Source organism: Salvelinus namaycush, chromosome 7 (assembly GCF_016432855.1).
Source record: "Salvelinus namaycush isolate Seneca chromosome 7, SaNama_1.0, whole genome shotgun sequence".
Taxonomy (NCBI): domain Eukaryota; kingdom Metazoa; phylum Chordata; class Actinopteri; order Salmoniformes; family Salmonidae; genus Salvelinus; species Salvelinus namaycush.
The window spans coordinates 17,126,223-17,143,322 of NC_052313.1; the positions used below are offsets into that span (position 1 = coordinate 17,126,223).

The window sequence follows — 17,100 nt, forward strand, 5'->3', positions numbered from 1 at the left end:
TTAAGTTTAACACATAACTAAGGTGTTTTGTGCAATATTTCTCAAGTAAAAAAATGGGTGACATGTTGTCTTATGTAAACAAAATCGGGCTGCTGGGCAGGTTTGTCTCATTGTCTATGCTATTGGATAGAGAGCAATCACCGCAGCTGTTCACCCCATTTTAGTGCGCAAATGGACATTGTCAAATCAACACTGTTTTAGACGAGACTGACTTTATGACCAAAATTATTCCTATTTACACTTTGTAGTCAATTTTGACACTAAAACTCTTTCTGACTCATGTCGATGCCACAAAGGCCGTTTTCAACGGGATTTGTTGCTTTTTAAAGGCCGTCACTCTTTAACAATACACTAACAACTAAGAACTGTGATCTATGTTGCTGTCTATGTTAATAGTGTCTATGATCTATGTTGCTTGCAAGTTTAAAGTTGCTGCTTTAAGAATTGCTCTTCTTGGGACTGCCACTGGAAGTCCTTCTCCCCCTATTGAACTGCAAGTTGGCATTTATTGTTATGAATATTTCCCAGGAGGCAGCGGTACAGAGTGGTCATTATCTGGCACAGCCACAAAGTCATAAAATATTTTTTATACCTAACCACACTGCTAACCCTAATGCCTAACAGGCCAACTACACCACTCGCGTCGCGTGTGCGAGTGTTGTGAAATACATTTAGACATATATGTTATTCAATTATTGCACCAACACTGCTCGCGAGCGTCTGCGTTGCCAAGGGCTAAAATAGAAGTCACTTCTATTTCTGACGCAGATCGCGCTGCAAGTCCTGCCTCTCCCATCTCCTCATTGGTTTATAGAAGCAGGTACCCACGTGCCATCTCCTCATTGGTTATATCCACGTGGGTGAGTGAAAGACAAAATAGGTCGGTGGCGGTAATGCACGTAATTTATGAAAGTTGCCAATCGCAATATAAAGTCAAGAGAAGAAAAGGCCTGGAAGGAGGAGAGATGACTAGAAACGATTCGGTTGACAGTTTTATGTGTGGATTAATTGGCGGAGTAGAGAACCTTGTGCATTTCAGGTAAAATAACAACTAAATGTTTATATCACAGGACAAATTAGCTAGCAACGGCAAGCTAGCTAAATAGGACAAATTAGCTAGCAAGTGCAAGCTTGCAAGTGCAAGATATTTTAACCTGCGTGTCGTGATCGCATTTGGTGTGGGGGGACAAAATAAATGTATGCACGATGGCGCACGAGCGCAGCCGGTTTGGGTTCCGTGTAACCCTAACCTTAAATTATGCCTAACCCAAATTTTTACGTATAGACAATTTTGACTTTGCAGCTGGTCCATCAAGCGGAATGGCCTCCAGGGCAAGATTCATTACAATTAACGTCAACCTGCCGTTGAACTGGCTAACCCCAGTCTTTGTATGTATCTTGTATGTAGGATTCTGACGGGTGGGTAATAGTAAGTAAAGTCCCTCCTAAGGTAACCGAAAAGAAAAACATTGTCAACTATAAAGTTATGACCGTCACTAACACTGTGGCCGAAGGAGCGCTCGCCGGCACCAGTGGTGGCATAGTCGGCAAGGAGTTGAAAGCGTATGAGAGCTTCCGCAGCGAACTCCCCTCCAAAACCGAGGAGATGAGAGAGAAGAACTATACCCTGGGCAAGTCCTACGACACCATGTCAGGCAAGATTGTGACAATGACAAAGCGGGCCAAAGATGGTGGGGAGGCGGTGGCGGCTGCTCCGGCAGCGTTTGCCAGGGAGCTGAAGAGGGCAGCAGACCAATCCACCACCACAGTGAAGATCATCCCGGTGTCGACTGAGTACGAGATGCCGGTGTCTGTCCACATGGGTCTCCCGCCCCAGGAGGGAATCGGACCCCCCATGATTACCATCAAGGAGGCCAGGACGCCCTCTCCATCCGAGCCCAGCGACGGTGCCCTGGGCCTGGGCGCCGTGCGGACCGTGGTGTCCATCCGCTCCAGCCAGGACATCAGTGATGCCGCGAGAGCGGACAGCAGGAGGCAGCTGAGGGAGACTTTTCTCCTGGGAGACAGGAGCACCACCCCCGTTGCGCCTCACACACCTCTCTCGCCGCGCTCCCCCATGGCCAAGTCACCTATGGCAAAGTCTACCATGACAATGCCCAAGCCTCCAATGGCGGATCTGCGTCTGAGCCCCGGCCCCGTGTCCTATCTATCCAGAACCCCATCGCCCTCCAAAGTGGTAGGATGATATGACACCCCTCCCCCCCCAAAATGCCTGAAGCCCCCCCCCTCTCCCTCCCTACTGTAGCCCCCCAAAATGTTTTCAAGCTAATCCCGCCCCTGTCTGCCTGGTCTTCGTATCTACTGCAACAAGCCTGGACCCGGCTCTGTTTTGCACTCGACTGAATGTTTATGGGAATCGCTTGGGAGTCTCTTTCTTTCTATCCTTTGCTCTTTTTAGTTGGACACAAATCCCTTAACCACGGTATTTGGTGTAATTTGTTTATTGCTTTCCTAAGCCAAACTTGCTGCCTCATGGGCACTGGCATTTGTTTACCCATTTCATTTCAATGAAAATTAAATTGTGTTTCGTTTTAAGCTGGTTCCCCATGCTGCTAGCCACACCAAATTAATGCTTTACACTTTGGCTTATTGTACGGTACGGTATACTATGGTTTGTATGCCACTGACTGCTTCAGCCCTACCACATTTACTTTTGACTTCCCTTGGTATGCCCTCTATGAACTCTCGGCTGCTTGATCTGAGATTATGATATGGGCCCTATTCATAAGAGGAGACATCCCGACTCACAAGACATACTTGTCTGTCTCATCTATTGCCTTTGTGATTGACATTCTCAAGAGATGAAAGCCAAGTACTGAGCTGCCATAAGGTCTCCCTAGTAAAGTTGAATTGCTGACGATGCTCCACTCTTTTGTAGAAGTGCTATAAATGTATAAAAGCTCTAGTAAAGTGATTGACATGTCACAGGGTGGTGTTTCTATCAATTGCTCAGATTTGCGTAATATAGCATACAAACATGGATTAAAAAACACATTTGATAAACACTGTCATTTGATCACTTTAAACCATTGAAATCACTCTAGATTCTTAAGTGTTCTTAAAGTATTCTATCTTCTCGAACCCAATCTTCTAAAATGACCCTTCTTAGCGATCAATCTTCACCTCAATGCTCTTATGAATAATCCCCACAAACCCCGTCCCCTGAGCTTGTGTCTGGGCATTGTGTCAAAGGCCTGTCTGTCTGTGTCTCTCCTCCTTTGTATGTACAGTATCTAACTGTGTGTGTGTGTGTGTGTGTGTGTCTCTTCTACTCCTGTGTGTGTGTGTGTGTGTACTCTCCCCATCTCTCCGTCTGCTCAGCCTAAGCCGACCTTTGAGGAGATGTCCCCGGAGCTCACCGCTCTCTTACAGTCAGCCCGATATCAGACCAGCACGCGGGGTTGGACTGCCTCGCCTGCCCATAGTCAGGCCCTACTCAAGGTGGCCTCTTATGCCCTATGGACAATATACAACTTAACAAATGGGATAACAGCAGTTATAATTTGATTTGATTTCAACTTATAACATATACAGGTTATTCACATTGAGATAACATCTCTTTTGTAAGAGACCTGTTCAGTATCTATACTGTTTGTCCCTGATGCGTTTGTCCTTGTTGGTGAGGAAATGTTGTCGCTCTAGCCACTATGCTGTCTGTCAGGCATTTCTGTCATCGCCACTTGCCTGTTCCCTGTCAGTCCGTCCTTCCTCCCGATCATTAAAACAGAGGACAGGTTGATGAGGACACATGGTTTAGGACAGGTTTATGAGGACACATGGTTTAGGACAGCTTTATGAGGACACATGATTTAGGACAGCTTTATGAGGACACATGGTTTAGGACAGCTTTATGAGGACACATTGTTAAGCACAGGTTTATGAGGACATGGTTTGTCTAGACAGAGGTACCACATGGTCCTATGACTTTATTGAGGAGGAATGTGAGAGCTTTATTCAGGCGCATATTTGATTTTTCAACCCTACTCCTCTTTTAGAACATTTCAATACCTCAAAGTGGAAAACAAAGCGATCATGCAACGCAACCAATGTTAAATGACAACATGCATTCAGAAGATCACGTCGGTACTAACATATAAAGTAACCCTTTCCTGCTGTATGGAAACACAATCATGCTATTTGTCTTTGTTTTAGCATTTGATTCCATACTAGGCCTACAGTAATTGAAGTGCCCACACAGGTTCAAGGAGACGGACTGTGACGTCTTGTTTGTTTCCTTTGCTAGACAACAGAGAAGGTGGAGCGGATCGTGCTGCAGACAGAGGTGGTATCATCCCAGCAAACAGAAGAGGTTGAGGATCAGCCGAAAGAACAGTCGGCAGAGGACCAGGAGCAGCCGGTGGAGAAACAGCCTGACGACCGGCCTGACGACATGGAGAAACCAGCTGGTCAGCAGCCTGAGCAGGTAGAGACAGATTCATTGGGAGGGATAAAGGATGATGGGCCTCAGTCCGTGCTTGGGTTTACAGGGACGCGCATGCATGATGACTCGGACACGCCCAGCGAGGCGAGTGACACTAGCGGCACCGCTAGCATAGCCTCCGCGGGGCCTGCCCTGACTGCCGCGGCCCAGGCCGCTGTGGACGAGGCTGTAGGGGCGGCGGTGAATCAGACAGAGACTGAGGAGGAAACTCCAACCGCAGGCTCAGGTGGAGGCCTGGGGCTGGACAGTCCGTCAGAGGGAGAGGTTTCCTCAGGGTCAGTCTCAGAGGAGGAGGAGAAAGAGAACAGCCTGGACTGGAGAGGGCGCTTTGTGTCCCCCTCTCCTACAGGAGCATCCTGGCAGAGTCTCAGTGGGGAGGTAGCTGCTGCTAGAGCTCACTCAGAGGTAACACCCCAAAGAGCCCCAACCTTTTCCCTAGTTGTCCCGTAAGTACCTCCTCAACCCTTCTTCCCACTCGCCTGCATTAGCACTGGAAAAGCTAGCTGAAACTACCCTGGTCTCACATTCCTTTTTGCCCATGCTACTTAGAAAGTGCTCAATCTAGCCGAGGCTTACCCTTACAATCGCCTGTAATATCACTCGAGCCTCCCAAAATTATCCCAATATTGGCCTCCCATTTGCCTGTAATAAGCAGTATTACCACTGGATAAGCCACCCAACTCTCCAAGTCCTGCCCCTCCTCTTCACCAATAATAGCAGTCAGCCATTACAGCCTGTGGAGCTGTGTGTGTAGTGATGTGCAGGTGGGGAAAACAATTACCTTGTTTCCTGTTTCCTGTCCCTGTTTCTGCACACTGGGGTTTCTATTGGAAATCAATACCCTGGCCAGGCAGGCTGTAAACACTGCAAGCTGCAGATACACGCTACTGTATGTATTACCCAGGAGCAGTATTGAAAACTGTAGTGGAAGATTGCATAGAGGGAGGTGTGTGTGTGTGTGCCTGTTAGTGTTTGTTCTTGGAGCGGCAATATAAACGTTCAATTCGAATATTTCGACCTGCACATGTACACACAGTTTCACAGCGGAAATGGTGCATATCCCTTCCTGGTAGTACTGCCTCATTTCCCCAATGTTCCCAAAGATTACCTTTGTGGCAATCATGAGTGGCAATAATTTAAATGTTTTATGGACACGCGTCTATGAGAAGCACAGCTTAAATAGATAGCAGTCTGTTGCTATCAATTAAGTTTTAAGTCCACAGCCAATTTCAATGATATGGACCGTTTCAGTGAAAGCAACAGGAATTGTTTATAAATACGTACAATCCTGCCAGGTAGACCGACTTGGCCTTCTCCAAAATGAATTAATAGGCTTCCACACATCCATATAAAGCTTCAGATAAATAAGACTTACTCAGTGGTGAACACTGTTGAGTTCTGTCATGCATGACACAGACTGGCTGAAGTGAAAATCTCTTTGCCTTGTTCTTCGGTCAGGGTCCAAAGGGACCTGGGTGATACACAACTCTTTCATCAGGAAAACAAATGTTGTTGTTGTTATTGTAAACATTTGACATTTTCTTACTTTCTTTGTAACACAAAATTCTCCCTTATTCTGTGCTTTGGGATTTTGTGTTATCATTTATGTTGATTCATTTATTGAAGTTTTTTATATTTTATCAGAGAGCATGCATCTCATGAATGATCCACAATTATCCACCCAAAGCAACTCATTCCTATAATTTACAGTGTTAAATAACACTGATATGTGAGAACAATATTTTTTGTGAACAAATATGTTATTTTGTCGTTATAAAAAGGTTGGTAGCAACATGTGAAAATCGTTATGGAAATCTGTTGCAGCTTAAGTCGACTACAAAACCTACAATGCAATGCTCTCTCTTAGGGCTGGCTGTCTGGCTGGCTAGCTAGCCAACGTAGCTACACACAATAATATCAAAGTCAATATCGGCATGTGAAGTAGCTAGTTAGCTGTAAAATCGCCGAAACAAACTGCACTATCAATTTAGGAGTTTACAATCTCACCATGTTCAACCTGCAGATCGATGTGCCTCAGAGTGGAGTCTGACATTCGCAATGGCCATGTAACGGCACCATGCAATGCACCCTGGACTGAAGAGGCAGACAAATAGGAGAAATGTGCTAGACCATCCGTTAAATTACAAATTTCTTGAGGTAGGAATATCAAAAATATGATCAATGGCTAATTCGAAAGGAGACAACTTCCGGCGTTTTGACATTGGCCAGTATTGAAATCTGACATGTATGACAGACGTTTTCACAATCTAAAAGTTGTATTCCGATTAACTTCCAGGTTAGTGAGAGTGACTTTATCGCAGTGCCATGTCATACCGGCAGAATTTCTTCCTGCTTAAACGGCAATAGCAAATATACACATGAAATGTCCCAGGGAAGTGATAGAACATTGCTCAGAGATGCACAAAAACAATCATTCACTTTTTTCCCATTTTCTTCTCCTGCATTTTATATGACCTTCCAATAAACAAATTGCTTGTGTATGTCCTGTAGACAGACGAAATTGTAATTGTGTGTGTGTGTGGTCATGAACATGTTTGTGCGTAGATGTACGCTAGCGTGTGACCATAAGGTATAAAGATCTAACTTTCTGCACCAGTCTCCTTTTGTCTCTCTCCATTTCACCCTTCTTCCTCTCTCTCAGACATCTGTGCTGGAGTCTCCAGAGGTCCTGACCTTCAACAGGGCAGACGTGATGGAGGAGACAGAGATGCTGGTGACCCAGGAGGTACCTGTAATACACACGGAAATGAAAACCATCACATACCGGTCACTGGAGGTAAAGGTCCTCACAAAACGGGTTAGGGTTAGGGTTAGGGTTGTTCAGGCTCATGCTCTGTACTGGTTCTTCTCATATACTCCAATGTGCATCTTTTCAACCTCATTCATTAGGGCACACAATATAAAAGTTTTAAAAGTTTTGCAACAGAAAACAAAAAAAAGCCCTGGGAATTCCTCTGTTTCAGTCCGTTTTCTTCCGTTTGGTGCCAAATGAACACGACCCTGTTCTTCAAATCAAATGTTATTGGTCACAATCACATGGTTAGCAGATGTTAATGCGAGTGTAGCGAAATGCTTGTGCTTCTAGTTCCTAGAGTGCAGTAATATCTAACAAGTATTCTAACAATTCCCAAACAACTACCTAATACATACAAATCTAAAGGGTTGATTGAGAATATGTACATATAAGTATATGGGCGATGGCCGAGCAATGGCCGAGCGGCATTGGCAAGGTGCAGTAGATGGTATAAAATACAGTATATACATGTGATATGAGTAATGTAAAATATGTAAACATTATTAAAGTGGCATTATTTTAAGTGGCATTGTTTAAAGTGACTAGTGATCCATTTAATAAAGTGGCCAGTGATTGGGTCTCAGTGTAGGCAGCAGCCACTGAGTTAGTGATTGCTGTTTAGCAGTCTGATGGCCTTGAGATAGAGGCTGTTTTTCAATCTCGTAGTAAGAGGAAGGGAAGCGCTACTAAGGTACACAATAGTACATTTTGGTAGACAGAAGGTGCTCTTTGGTAGAAGGGGTGAATTGGTCATCAAAAAGAAAGGAGGACCAAGGCACTCTTCATATAATTAATTCAAATGCCTTTATTTGTACGGCATGTTCAATAGAAACAACTTTTTTTTTTAAATGTAAAACTTTGTTTCTAATGAACATGCCATACAAATAAAGGCATTTTAATTAATTATATGAAGAGTGCCTTGGTCCTTTCTTTTTGATGACCTGTTTTTCAGTCTCTCAGTCCCAGCTTTGAAGCACTCAATGGAGAGGATGTATTGTGTCTGTGTTGTGCCAGGGTGACGCTGACATTGATCCAGAGGCGGGGGTGTTGATGAGCGCCCAGACCATCACCTCAGAGACCAGCAGCACCACCACAACCACACATATCACCAAGGTAGGTACTACCTGACCCGGCCTCAGTGGGGCACCACTCTCATTCACCATCAGCATGAATGAATAGGGGCATGAGTGAAGAGAGCAGGGATCATCAACTAAACGCAACATGCAATAATTGTAAAGATTTTACTGAGTTACAGTTCATATAAAGAAATCAGTCAATTGAACTACATTCATTAGGCCCTAATCTATGGATTTCACATGACTGGGAATACAGATATGCTTCTGTTGGTCACAGATACCTTTAAAAAAAGGTAGGGGCGTGGATCAGAAAACCAGTCATTATCTGGTGTGACCACCATTGCATCATGCAGCGTGACATCTCCTTCGCATAGAGTTGATCAGACTGTTGATTGTGGCCTGTGGAATGTTGTCCCACTCCTCTTCAATGGCAGTGCGAAGTTTCTGGATGTTGTCGGGAACTGTAACACGCTGTCGTACACGTCGATCCAGAGCATCCCAAACATGCTCAATGGGTGACATGTCTGATGAGTATGCAGGCCATGGAAGAACTGGGATATTTTCAGCTTCCAGGAATTGTGTACAGATCCTTGCGACATGGGGCTGTGCATTATCATGATGAAATATAAGGTGATGGCGGTGGATGAATGGCACAACAATGGGCCTCAGGATCTCGTCATGGTATCTCTGTGCATTCAAATTGCCATCGATAAAATGCAATTGTATTTTTTGTCCATAGCTTATGCCTGCCCATACCATAACCCCACAAACCACTCGCCCACACAACGCAATACACACTGTCTGCCATCTGCCCGATACAGTTGAAACCAGGATTCATCTGTGAAAAGCACACTTCTCCAGCATGCCAGTGGCCATCGAAGGTGAGCATTTGCCCACTGAAGTCGGTTACGACCTCAAACAGTCAGGTCAAGACCCTGGTGAGGATGACGAGCATGCAGATGAGCTTCCCTGAAACGGATTCTGAAAGTTTGTGCAGAAATTCTTTGGTTGTGCAAACCCTCAGTTTCATCAGCTGTCCAGGTGGCTGGTCTCAGACAACCCCACAGATGAAGAAGCCGGATATGGAGGTCCTGGGCTGGCGTGGTTACACGTGGTCTGCGGTTGTGAGGGCGGTTGGACGTACTGCCAAGTTCTCTAAAAAGACATTGGAGGCGGCTTATGGTAAAGAAATTAACATTCAATTCTCTGGCAACAGCTCTGGTGGACATTCCTGCAGTCAGCATTCCAATTGCATCTGTGGCATTGTGTTGTGTGACAAAACTGCACATTTTAGAGTGGCCATTTATTGGCCCCAGCACAAGGTGCACCTGTGTAATGATCATACGGTTTAATCAGCTTCTTGATATGCCACACCTGTCAGGTGGATGGATTATCTTATGAAAGGAGAAATGCTCACTAACAGGGATGTAAACAAATTTGTGCACAAAATTTGAGAGAAATAAGGTTTGTGCAGATGGAACATTTCTGGGATATTTTATTTCAGCTCATGAAACATAGGACCAACACTTTACATGTTGCAATTATATTTGTGCCCAGTATAGATTCAGCCGCAGGCTGATTTTTTTCTTGAGTGGATATTCAGGGGTCCGGAACATAATTACAAATATTTGTAGACTGCAAATTGACCGCAAGAAGCCCAAACAGATAATAGTTTCAAACCTTGCCTACATTTGTATACAATCACATACATGTATATCTCTATTATGCATGGGAATACTTTGGAACAGATTTCCAAAATTAAAATTACTTGAAGCTGATTTGCTGGTGTTTTTACCATTTTTTTTTCATGTCCAACAAAACAAAAAATGAAATAATTGCTCAGTAAACTTGGGGGCCAGTTGGGGAAGCCTTGAATAGAGGATATGGATATTACTGGTCTGTTAGTGGTGTAGCTATAGAATTTAACCAAGGTGGTTCCTATGGCTCATTTGGTTTGAGCTTGGCGTTTGCTTCCCGCTTCCAACATGCTGTATACCAAATATATTTAAATATAGTTTTACTTAGTTGTTCCTTGACTGAAATGTCCCTTAAATTACATTTGATTTTTTACCAGACTGTGAAAGGAGGCATCTCGGAAACGAGGATCGAGAAGAGAATCGTCATCTCGGGGGATGCAGACATTGACCATGACGAGGTAGGAAGACACTCTTACCCTGTGTGTCCTTTAGCATGCAAGTAGCCTTACAGCTATTAAATAGGCAGAGCTATTTTAACAACACAGGTGGTACTACAATGCTGATAATATTGGGTTCCTTACTCAGCGGGCAATAACATCATTATAGTGTCTTTTATGACGTCATGGTCAGGCTGTATACTAGTTGTCTTTTTAGCAACCAGAAAGACGTCTTTATCTGGTTGTAATCTGACTAGATAACAAATTGACATCTTTTCTTTCACGTGTTAATGTCGTCATGAACAATACGTCTTTACCCGGTTGCTACACAAACCAGTGGTTGCAATCTGGTTATATGGCCGCTTCTCAACCTGAATAACAGAAAATGACGTAAATTTGAAATAATTGATATATTATGCCTGCTGGGTACTGTGTTGAGAGATGCTTTGCCTTTAAGTGACTTAAAGCTCTGTTGTTCAACAGCTGAGGTCCGTGACCGGGAGGTGTACACACACAGTGACAAATGTGTATAAACAGAGTGACGAACGTGTACAAACACAGTGACTGAGGTGTACACAAACACATACTGTGACTAGTCCAATCCTTACACTTGTGATTCTGATCATACCCATTCCACCTTCCTCTCTGTTTCCCTCCATGGGGTGTTTGGCGTACTGTCTTTAGGCCCTGGCTCAGGCCATAAAAGAGGCCAAAGAGCAGCACCCTGACATGTCAGTGACCAAAGTAGTGGTCCACAAAGAGACTGAGATCACGCCCGAGGAGGGCGAAGAGTGACCGCAGGTAAGGGGACAACGTCGGTCGGTCAGTGACGGCTGGGGCTGGCTGACAGGACACTGACCTCCCTCCATTCCTTCCTCATCCCTCTGGCTCCTTTGTTGTCTACAGTCACCGCCTTCTCGATAGGGCTGCTTGATACTCAGCTAGCTCTACTAACCTGAGGCTGCTTGACACTCAGCTAGCTCTGCTAACCTGAGGCTGCTTGACACTCAGCTAGCTCTGCTAACCTGAGGCTGCTTGATACTCAGCTAGCTCGACTAACCTGAGGCTGCTTGACACTCAGCTAGCTCTGCTAACCTGAGGCGGCTTGACACTCAGCTAGCCCGGCTAACCTGAGGCTGCTTGACACTCAGCTAGCTCGGCTAACCTGAGGCTGCTTGACACTCAGCTAGCTCTACTAACCTGAGGCTGCTTGACACTCGGCTAGCTCTGCTAACCTGAGGCGGCTTGACACTCAGCTAGCCCGACTAACCTGAGGCTGCTTGACACTCAGCTAGCTCGGCTAACCTGAGGCTGCTTGACACTCAGCTAGCTCTACTAACCTGAGGCTGCTTGACACTCAGCTAGCTCTGCTAACCTGAGGCGGCTTGACACTCAGCTAGCCCGACTAACCTGAGGCTGCTTGACACTCAGCTAGCTCGACTAACCTGAGGCTGCTTGACACTCAGCTAGCTCTACTAACCTGAGGCGGCTTGACACTCAGCTAGCTCGACTAACCTGAGGCTGCTTGACCCTCAGCTAGCTCGACTAACCTGAGGCTGCTTGACACTCAGCTAGCTCGACTAACCTGAGGCTGCTTGACACTCAGCTAGCTCGACTAACCTGAGGCGGCTTGACACTCAGCTAGCTCGACTAACCTGAGGCTGCTTGACACTCAGCTAGCTCGACTAACCTGAGGCTGCTTGACATACAGCTAGCTCTACTAACCTGAGGCTGCTTTTAGTTTTTATGCTTTCAGCTTTCACTCCACATTCATCTGTGCCCCGCGCAGTATCATAATTCCTTCTGTGTGGATGGAGTCTCTATATCCTGTATAGCCTTCCATGGCTGGCTTCTATCGCTGAAATGCCTGCTCTAGAAATGTTCTTAGTGCGAATGTTTGCTTTTTCCTTTCAGCTTCTAATACCGTTATTGACAATAAGCAATTATAACGTGGTGCGTTTGCTCATTGGTGTGTGCATTTTCTTTTTACTCTCTTTTGTCAAAATTTAGAGGTGGGTTTTGATTGATGTCTATAGTGCTGTCTGCTGGATGTCTCTGGTACTGTTTATAGTGTACTGGAAATACCGACAGTACAGTTTTCAAATTGCCAGTTTGTCTCATTCCTATTAGATAAAGGGTTATTTCGAGAGTGTATTGAGCAACATTATCTGATTTGGTCATTCTTTTCTGGTTATTGTTATGGCATGATGCTGAGGAAAGAGACACCATTTTACATTTCTTATTATCTAGGTTTCTGTACATTGTAGCAGAGGCATGTTACCGGACGGAGCTTGTGCTTGTGCATTAACCTTTTTCATTTATTTTTGTCATGTCTTAGCATGCAGCCTGTATGATACTGTGTTTGTACGTGTCTCATAAGTATTAGTTTAGATGGAAAAAGTTGTTTTCTGCCGATAACAGACAAAACATTGACTGTCTTTCACAGGACCCCTCTCATGCTCTGCTTTTAATCTCCAGTCATAACAGCTTCTTCCCCTTACAGGAAAATCACATGATTTCACATGAAATTTCACATGCGAAATCATGTGAATACATATGTTTTTGGAACACTTCACATGCGATCACGTTTTCAAATTTCATGTTGCTTTACATGTTATCACATTAACTTCACATTAAGATCACATGTGATAACATAAAAACACGTGTTTTTGGAACACGTGTGTTCACGTAAAATTCATGTGGTTTTTCCATAAGGGTTATCTTCAGCCATAGTAGCTGCAGTAACAGAAAACATTTATTTAATTTCCATCCTTCTGAAAAAGATGTAAGAGAATGTGAATGCTCGGCATTCTTTCATCTAAGCATGTGCTCTATAAGGATAACCTCTCTGTTTTTCAGGATTGAAGGATCACTGGGTTCACCGACGTTTCAGGGGAATTCTGTTAACATTACTTCACGCTCTTCAGAGTATGAGATGCAAGCAGGATAGTGACGTTGCCAACAGACAACACACCACTGTAGAGGACACTACTACTACTCTGTCTGACTACTACCGGACTAACCTAACCCACACTCACCAACACTACTGGCAAACACAGACCTCCAAAGCTGGCCAGCCCTTCATTGGAACATGTATACTGCATGAAAAGGGATCATTTCTGCATTTTGTAAAGGAGAAAACAAATACATTGGAGGAAATATCAAAATATATACATGTTTTACTTGACCTGTGCACTCAGGCTCGAAGGGAGAAGAATGTATGTCATGACAGTTTTGAGTTTTATGATAGTATATTCTGTTTTATTTATTATCGAACTACAATAATAGTAGCTAGGCTGAACGTGTATGATGGCACAATATTTATCCATGCAATAGATGTGACATTCATCTTGCCATACGTCCCCTTATTTATCCCAATGCTGATTTTATTCCATTTTACATACAGTATTGCCTGGAAAAAGGCAAAAATAATATGTATGGTACGTACATTTGCTTAGTAGACCATATACCCTCAAAGATGATTTTGTTTTTACTTTAATTGTAAATATGTTCATTTGGATTTCCTTCAATTACAAAGTAAAGATGAGTATAATGAGGCAAAATCTCGTAGAATTGTGTTAGAAGGGAATGTTAAACAGACTCCATTACTGTGACTTCAGAGTTGATCAAGAAAACCCTTATAATATATGTCTTCACATGGTGGTCGGTGGATTGAACGTTCTTGTTGGGTTGTATCTGAAATGACACCCTATTACCTATATAGTGGGCTTTGGTCAAAAGCAGTGCACTATATAGAGAATAGAGTGCCATTTTAGACAGTCTTGCTCATTCTTAAATCATACCCAGAATGCACCTCTCATCCATGTGTGGCACATCCAAGCCTTAAAACTGAAGAATGGACAGACAACCTCCAGTACAACCCTGCAATGTGTGTTTGATTTCTCCAAGGCCGATGTGTCAGCGGCCATCCAACACAGGGGTATCATGCTCATTGAACCTGAGGTGACATGCTCCCCTCAATGTAAACAACTGGGATGAGAATGAATCATTAGTAGTGTCTTATATAAAATAAAAACTAAGACATATGTTTGGTCATCGGTCCCCCCTCAGAGATATTAAGAGCATGATGCCTCTGATCCCACTCCTTCGACTCATCAGCTGCAAAATCATCCATGTTGAATGTGTTTCCCACAAGATAAATAAAATGATAAATACATTGGATTGGATCTTTGTCAATCACTGAAATGCTATTTCTGTTATGCTTTCATAAACTCATGGCAGGAACTCTACTGTGAAACCATTTACAGTAAGGTAATGACTTTTACAAGTTTAAGTGACACTAGACCATAAAGTCCTCTTTCACTCGTCTCCTTTCTTCTAAAGATGTGCTAATTATTGATGGAAGGAACCCCGCTGAAAGGAAAGGTGTGACAAAATGGGTGGTCAAGTGTTACATGTGGTGTAAATCACTTTGGTTCTGTGTGACAGACGAATAATAATAACCAAGCCAAATGACCATCAGCAAGACAGTTACTTTGAATGACTCATATGAGAAGCAGTATTTGGTAATATGTGATAATTCAGTTCCACAACAGCATTGTCTAAAGAGGATCCTAACCAGTCAGAAACCAGGGCCTGTATTCAGGCTTCCAGTCAGACTACTTTGTGATTGCCCTGCTCAAAGGATGCTGGATGGTTACAGCTGTTTGTCACGAATCCAATTAGGCTTTTGAACAGTATGTGTTAGGTACAGTAGATAGATATATGTTCTATCTTTTTATGTTAGTGCTTGTCTGAAGCTACTGAAATGGAAATGGTTGAAATGACCTGAAAGGGTTCTCAACCCAGTTAAGTAAGAGTTAATACACTCTTGTTCCTGCGGAAGTTATGCAATATAGAAATGTTTCAAATGTCTCTCTGGCTCTGCAAAATAGTTTTTGGTGTATCAAAAATCTATCCAGTACCCACAATGTATTTTACATAGCAGATTTAGCTTTTTATGGCATATTGGATTTGACTTTGCTCCAATTCAGATGCAACATGAAGTCAACTGTGAAGGCACAGCTGGTCTGGCATGATGAGGCAGATAGGGACATTGTTCCAATGGCTGGATAAGCATCGTGTTGGTTTTTGTAATTCCCCTATAGGCTTCAAGATAGGGTACTCTGAACACAAACCATAACAAATACACTGAGTGTACAAAACATTAAGAAACACCTTCCAAATGTTGAGTTGTACCCCTTTTTGCCCTCAGAACAGCCTCAATTCGGGCGGCGCACAATTGGCCCAGTACCATCCGGGTTAGGGGAGGGTTTGGCCAGGCCGGGATTTCCTTGTCCTATCGCGCTCTAGCGATTCCTTGTGGCAGGCCGGGCGCCTGCAAGCTGACTTCGGTTGCCAGCTGGATGTTGTTTCCTCCAACACATTGGTGCGGCTGGCTTCCGGGTTGAGTGAGCAGTGTGTCAAGAAGCAGTGCGGAATGGCAGGGTTGTGTTTCGGAGGACGCATGGCTCTCGACCTTCGACTCTCCCGAGTTCGTAGGGGAGTTGCAGCGATGGGACAAGACTGTAACTACTAATTGGATATCACGAAAATGTCTCAATTGTCTCCAGGCCTAAAAATCCTTCTTTAACCTGTCTCCTCCCCTTCATCTACACTGATTAAAGTGGATTTAACAGGTGACATCAATAAGGGATCATAGCTTTCACCTGGTTTGTCTGTCATGTTTTGTACACTCAGTGTATGTCGATGGTGGAATCCAATGGTTGAAGAGATGTGCATCTCAATACATGAAACAGATGCGAAACAGATGGCGCCGAAGAACATGGCTGATGTTTTACATTCTCTCAACCAATTGTGCAATTTTGTTATTTTTTTGCGTTTTGTGTAACTTAATTTTTAACTTATTGTGTACATAATGTTGCTGCTACTGTCTCTTATGACCGAAAATAACTTCTGGAAATCAGAAAAGCGATTACTCACCACTGACTGGAAGAAACCTTTTCCTTTAACGAGTCGACGAGAAGGATAACCTGCTTTCACTGGAACAGGCCCAGATCCACGCCTTTTGCGTGAAGAAAAGACGCCGGAAAAGGGACGCAGATCGGGGATCCTTCTGAGAATCCCGAGGCGAGTGAGTAAACTCCCAATGCCTTCCTTTCTCCTTGACAACGTGCAATCGATAGAAAATAAAATGTATGACCTACTATTAAGATTATCCTACCAACGGGACATTAAAAACTGTAACATCTTATGTTTCACCGAGACATGGCTGAACGAAGAGACGGACAATATAGAGCTGGCGGGATTTTCCATGCACCGGCAGAACAGAGACGCTACCTCTGGTAAGACGAGGGGTGGGGGTGTATGTCTTTTTGTCAATAACAGCTGGTGCGCAATGTCTAATATTAAAGAAGTCTCGAGGTATTGCTCGCCTGAGGTAGAGTACCTTATAATAAGCTGTCAACCACACTATCTACCAAGAGAGTTCTCATCTGTATTATTCGTAGCCGTCTATCTACCACCACAAAGCGAAGCTGGCACTAAGACCGCTCTCAACCAACTCTATAAGGCCATAAGCAAAGAATTAAATGCTCACCCAGAAGTGGCGCTCTTAGTGGCCGGGGACTTTAATGCAGGCAAACTTAAATCA

At 44.0% G+C, this 17,100-nt stretch overlaps 1 protein-coding gene across 12 annotated transcripts in view; it reads left to right on the forward strand.

The window, feature by feature from the left end:
* The window catches only part of epb41l3a (erythrocyte membrane protein band 4.1-like 3a), an 89,696-nt gene extending 75,027 nt beyond the window's left edge, over positions 1-14,669 (forward strand). For 10 of the 12 annotated variants that reach the window (XM_038997635.1, XM_038997626.1, XM_038997627.1 and 7 more), the window contains 7 exons: positions 3,343-3,462; positions 4,265-4,444; positions 7,125-7,259; positions 8,292-8,390; positions 10,428-10,508; positions 11,172-11,288; positions 13,347-14,669. In XM_038997635.1, the coding sequence (XP_038853563.1) occupies positions 3,343-3,462; positions 4,265-4,444; positions 7,125-7,259; positions 8,292-8,390; positions 10,428-10,508; positions 11,172-11,282 (726 nt within the window). In that variant the 3' untranslated portion in view covers positions 11,283-11,288; positions 13,347-14,669. The remainder of the gene's footprint in view (positions 1-3,342; positions 3,463-4,264; positions 4,445-7,124; positions 7,260-8,291; positions 8,391-10,427; positions 10,509-11,171; positions 11,289-13,346) is intronic. The other 2 variants (XM_038997631.1, XM_038997632.1) reach the window with 2 other exon arrangements.
* Positions 14,670-17,100: the final 2,431 nt, after the last annotated feature.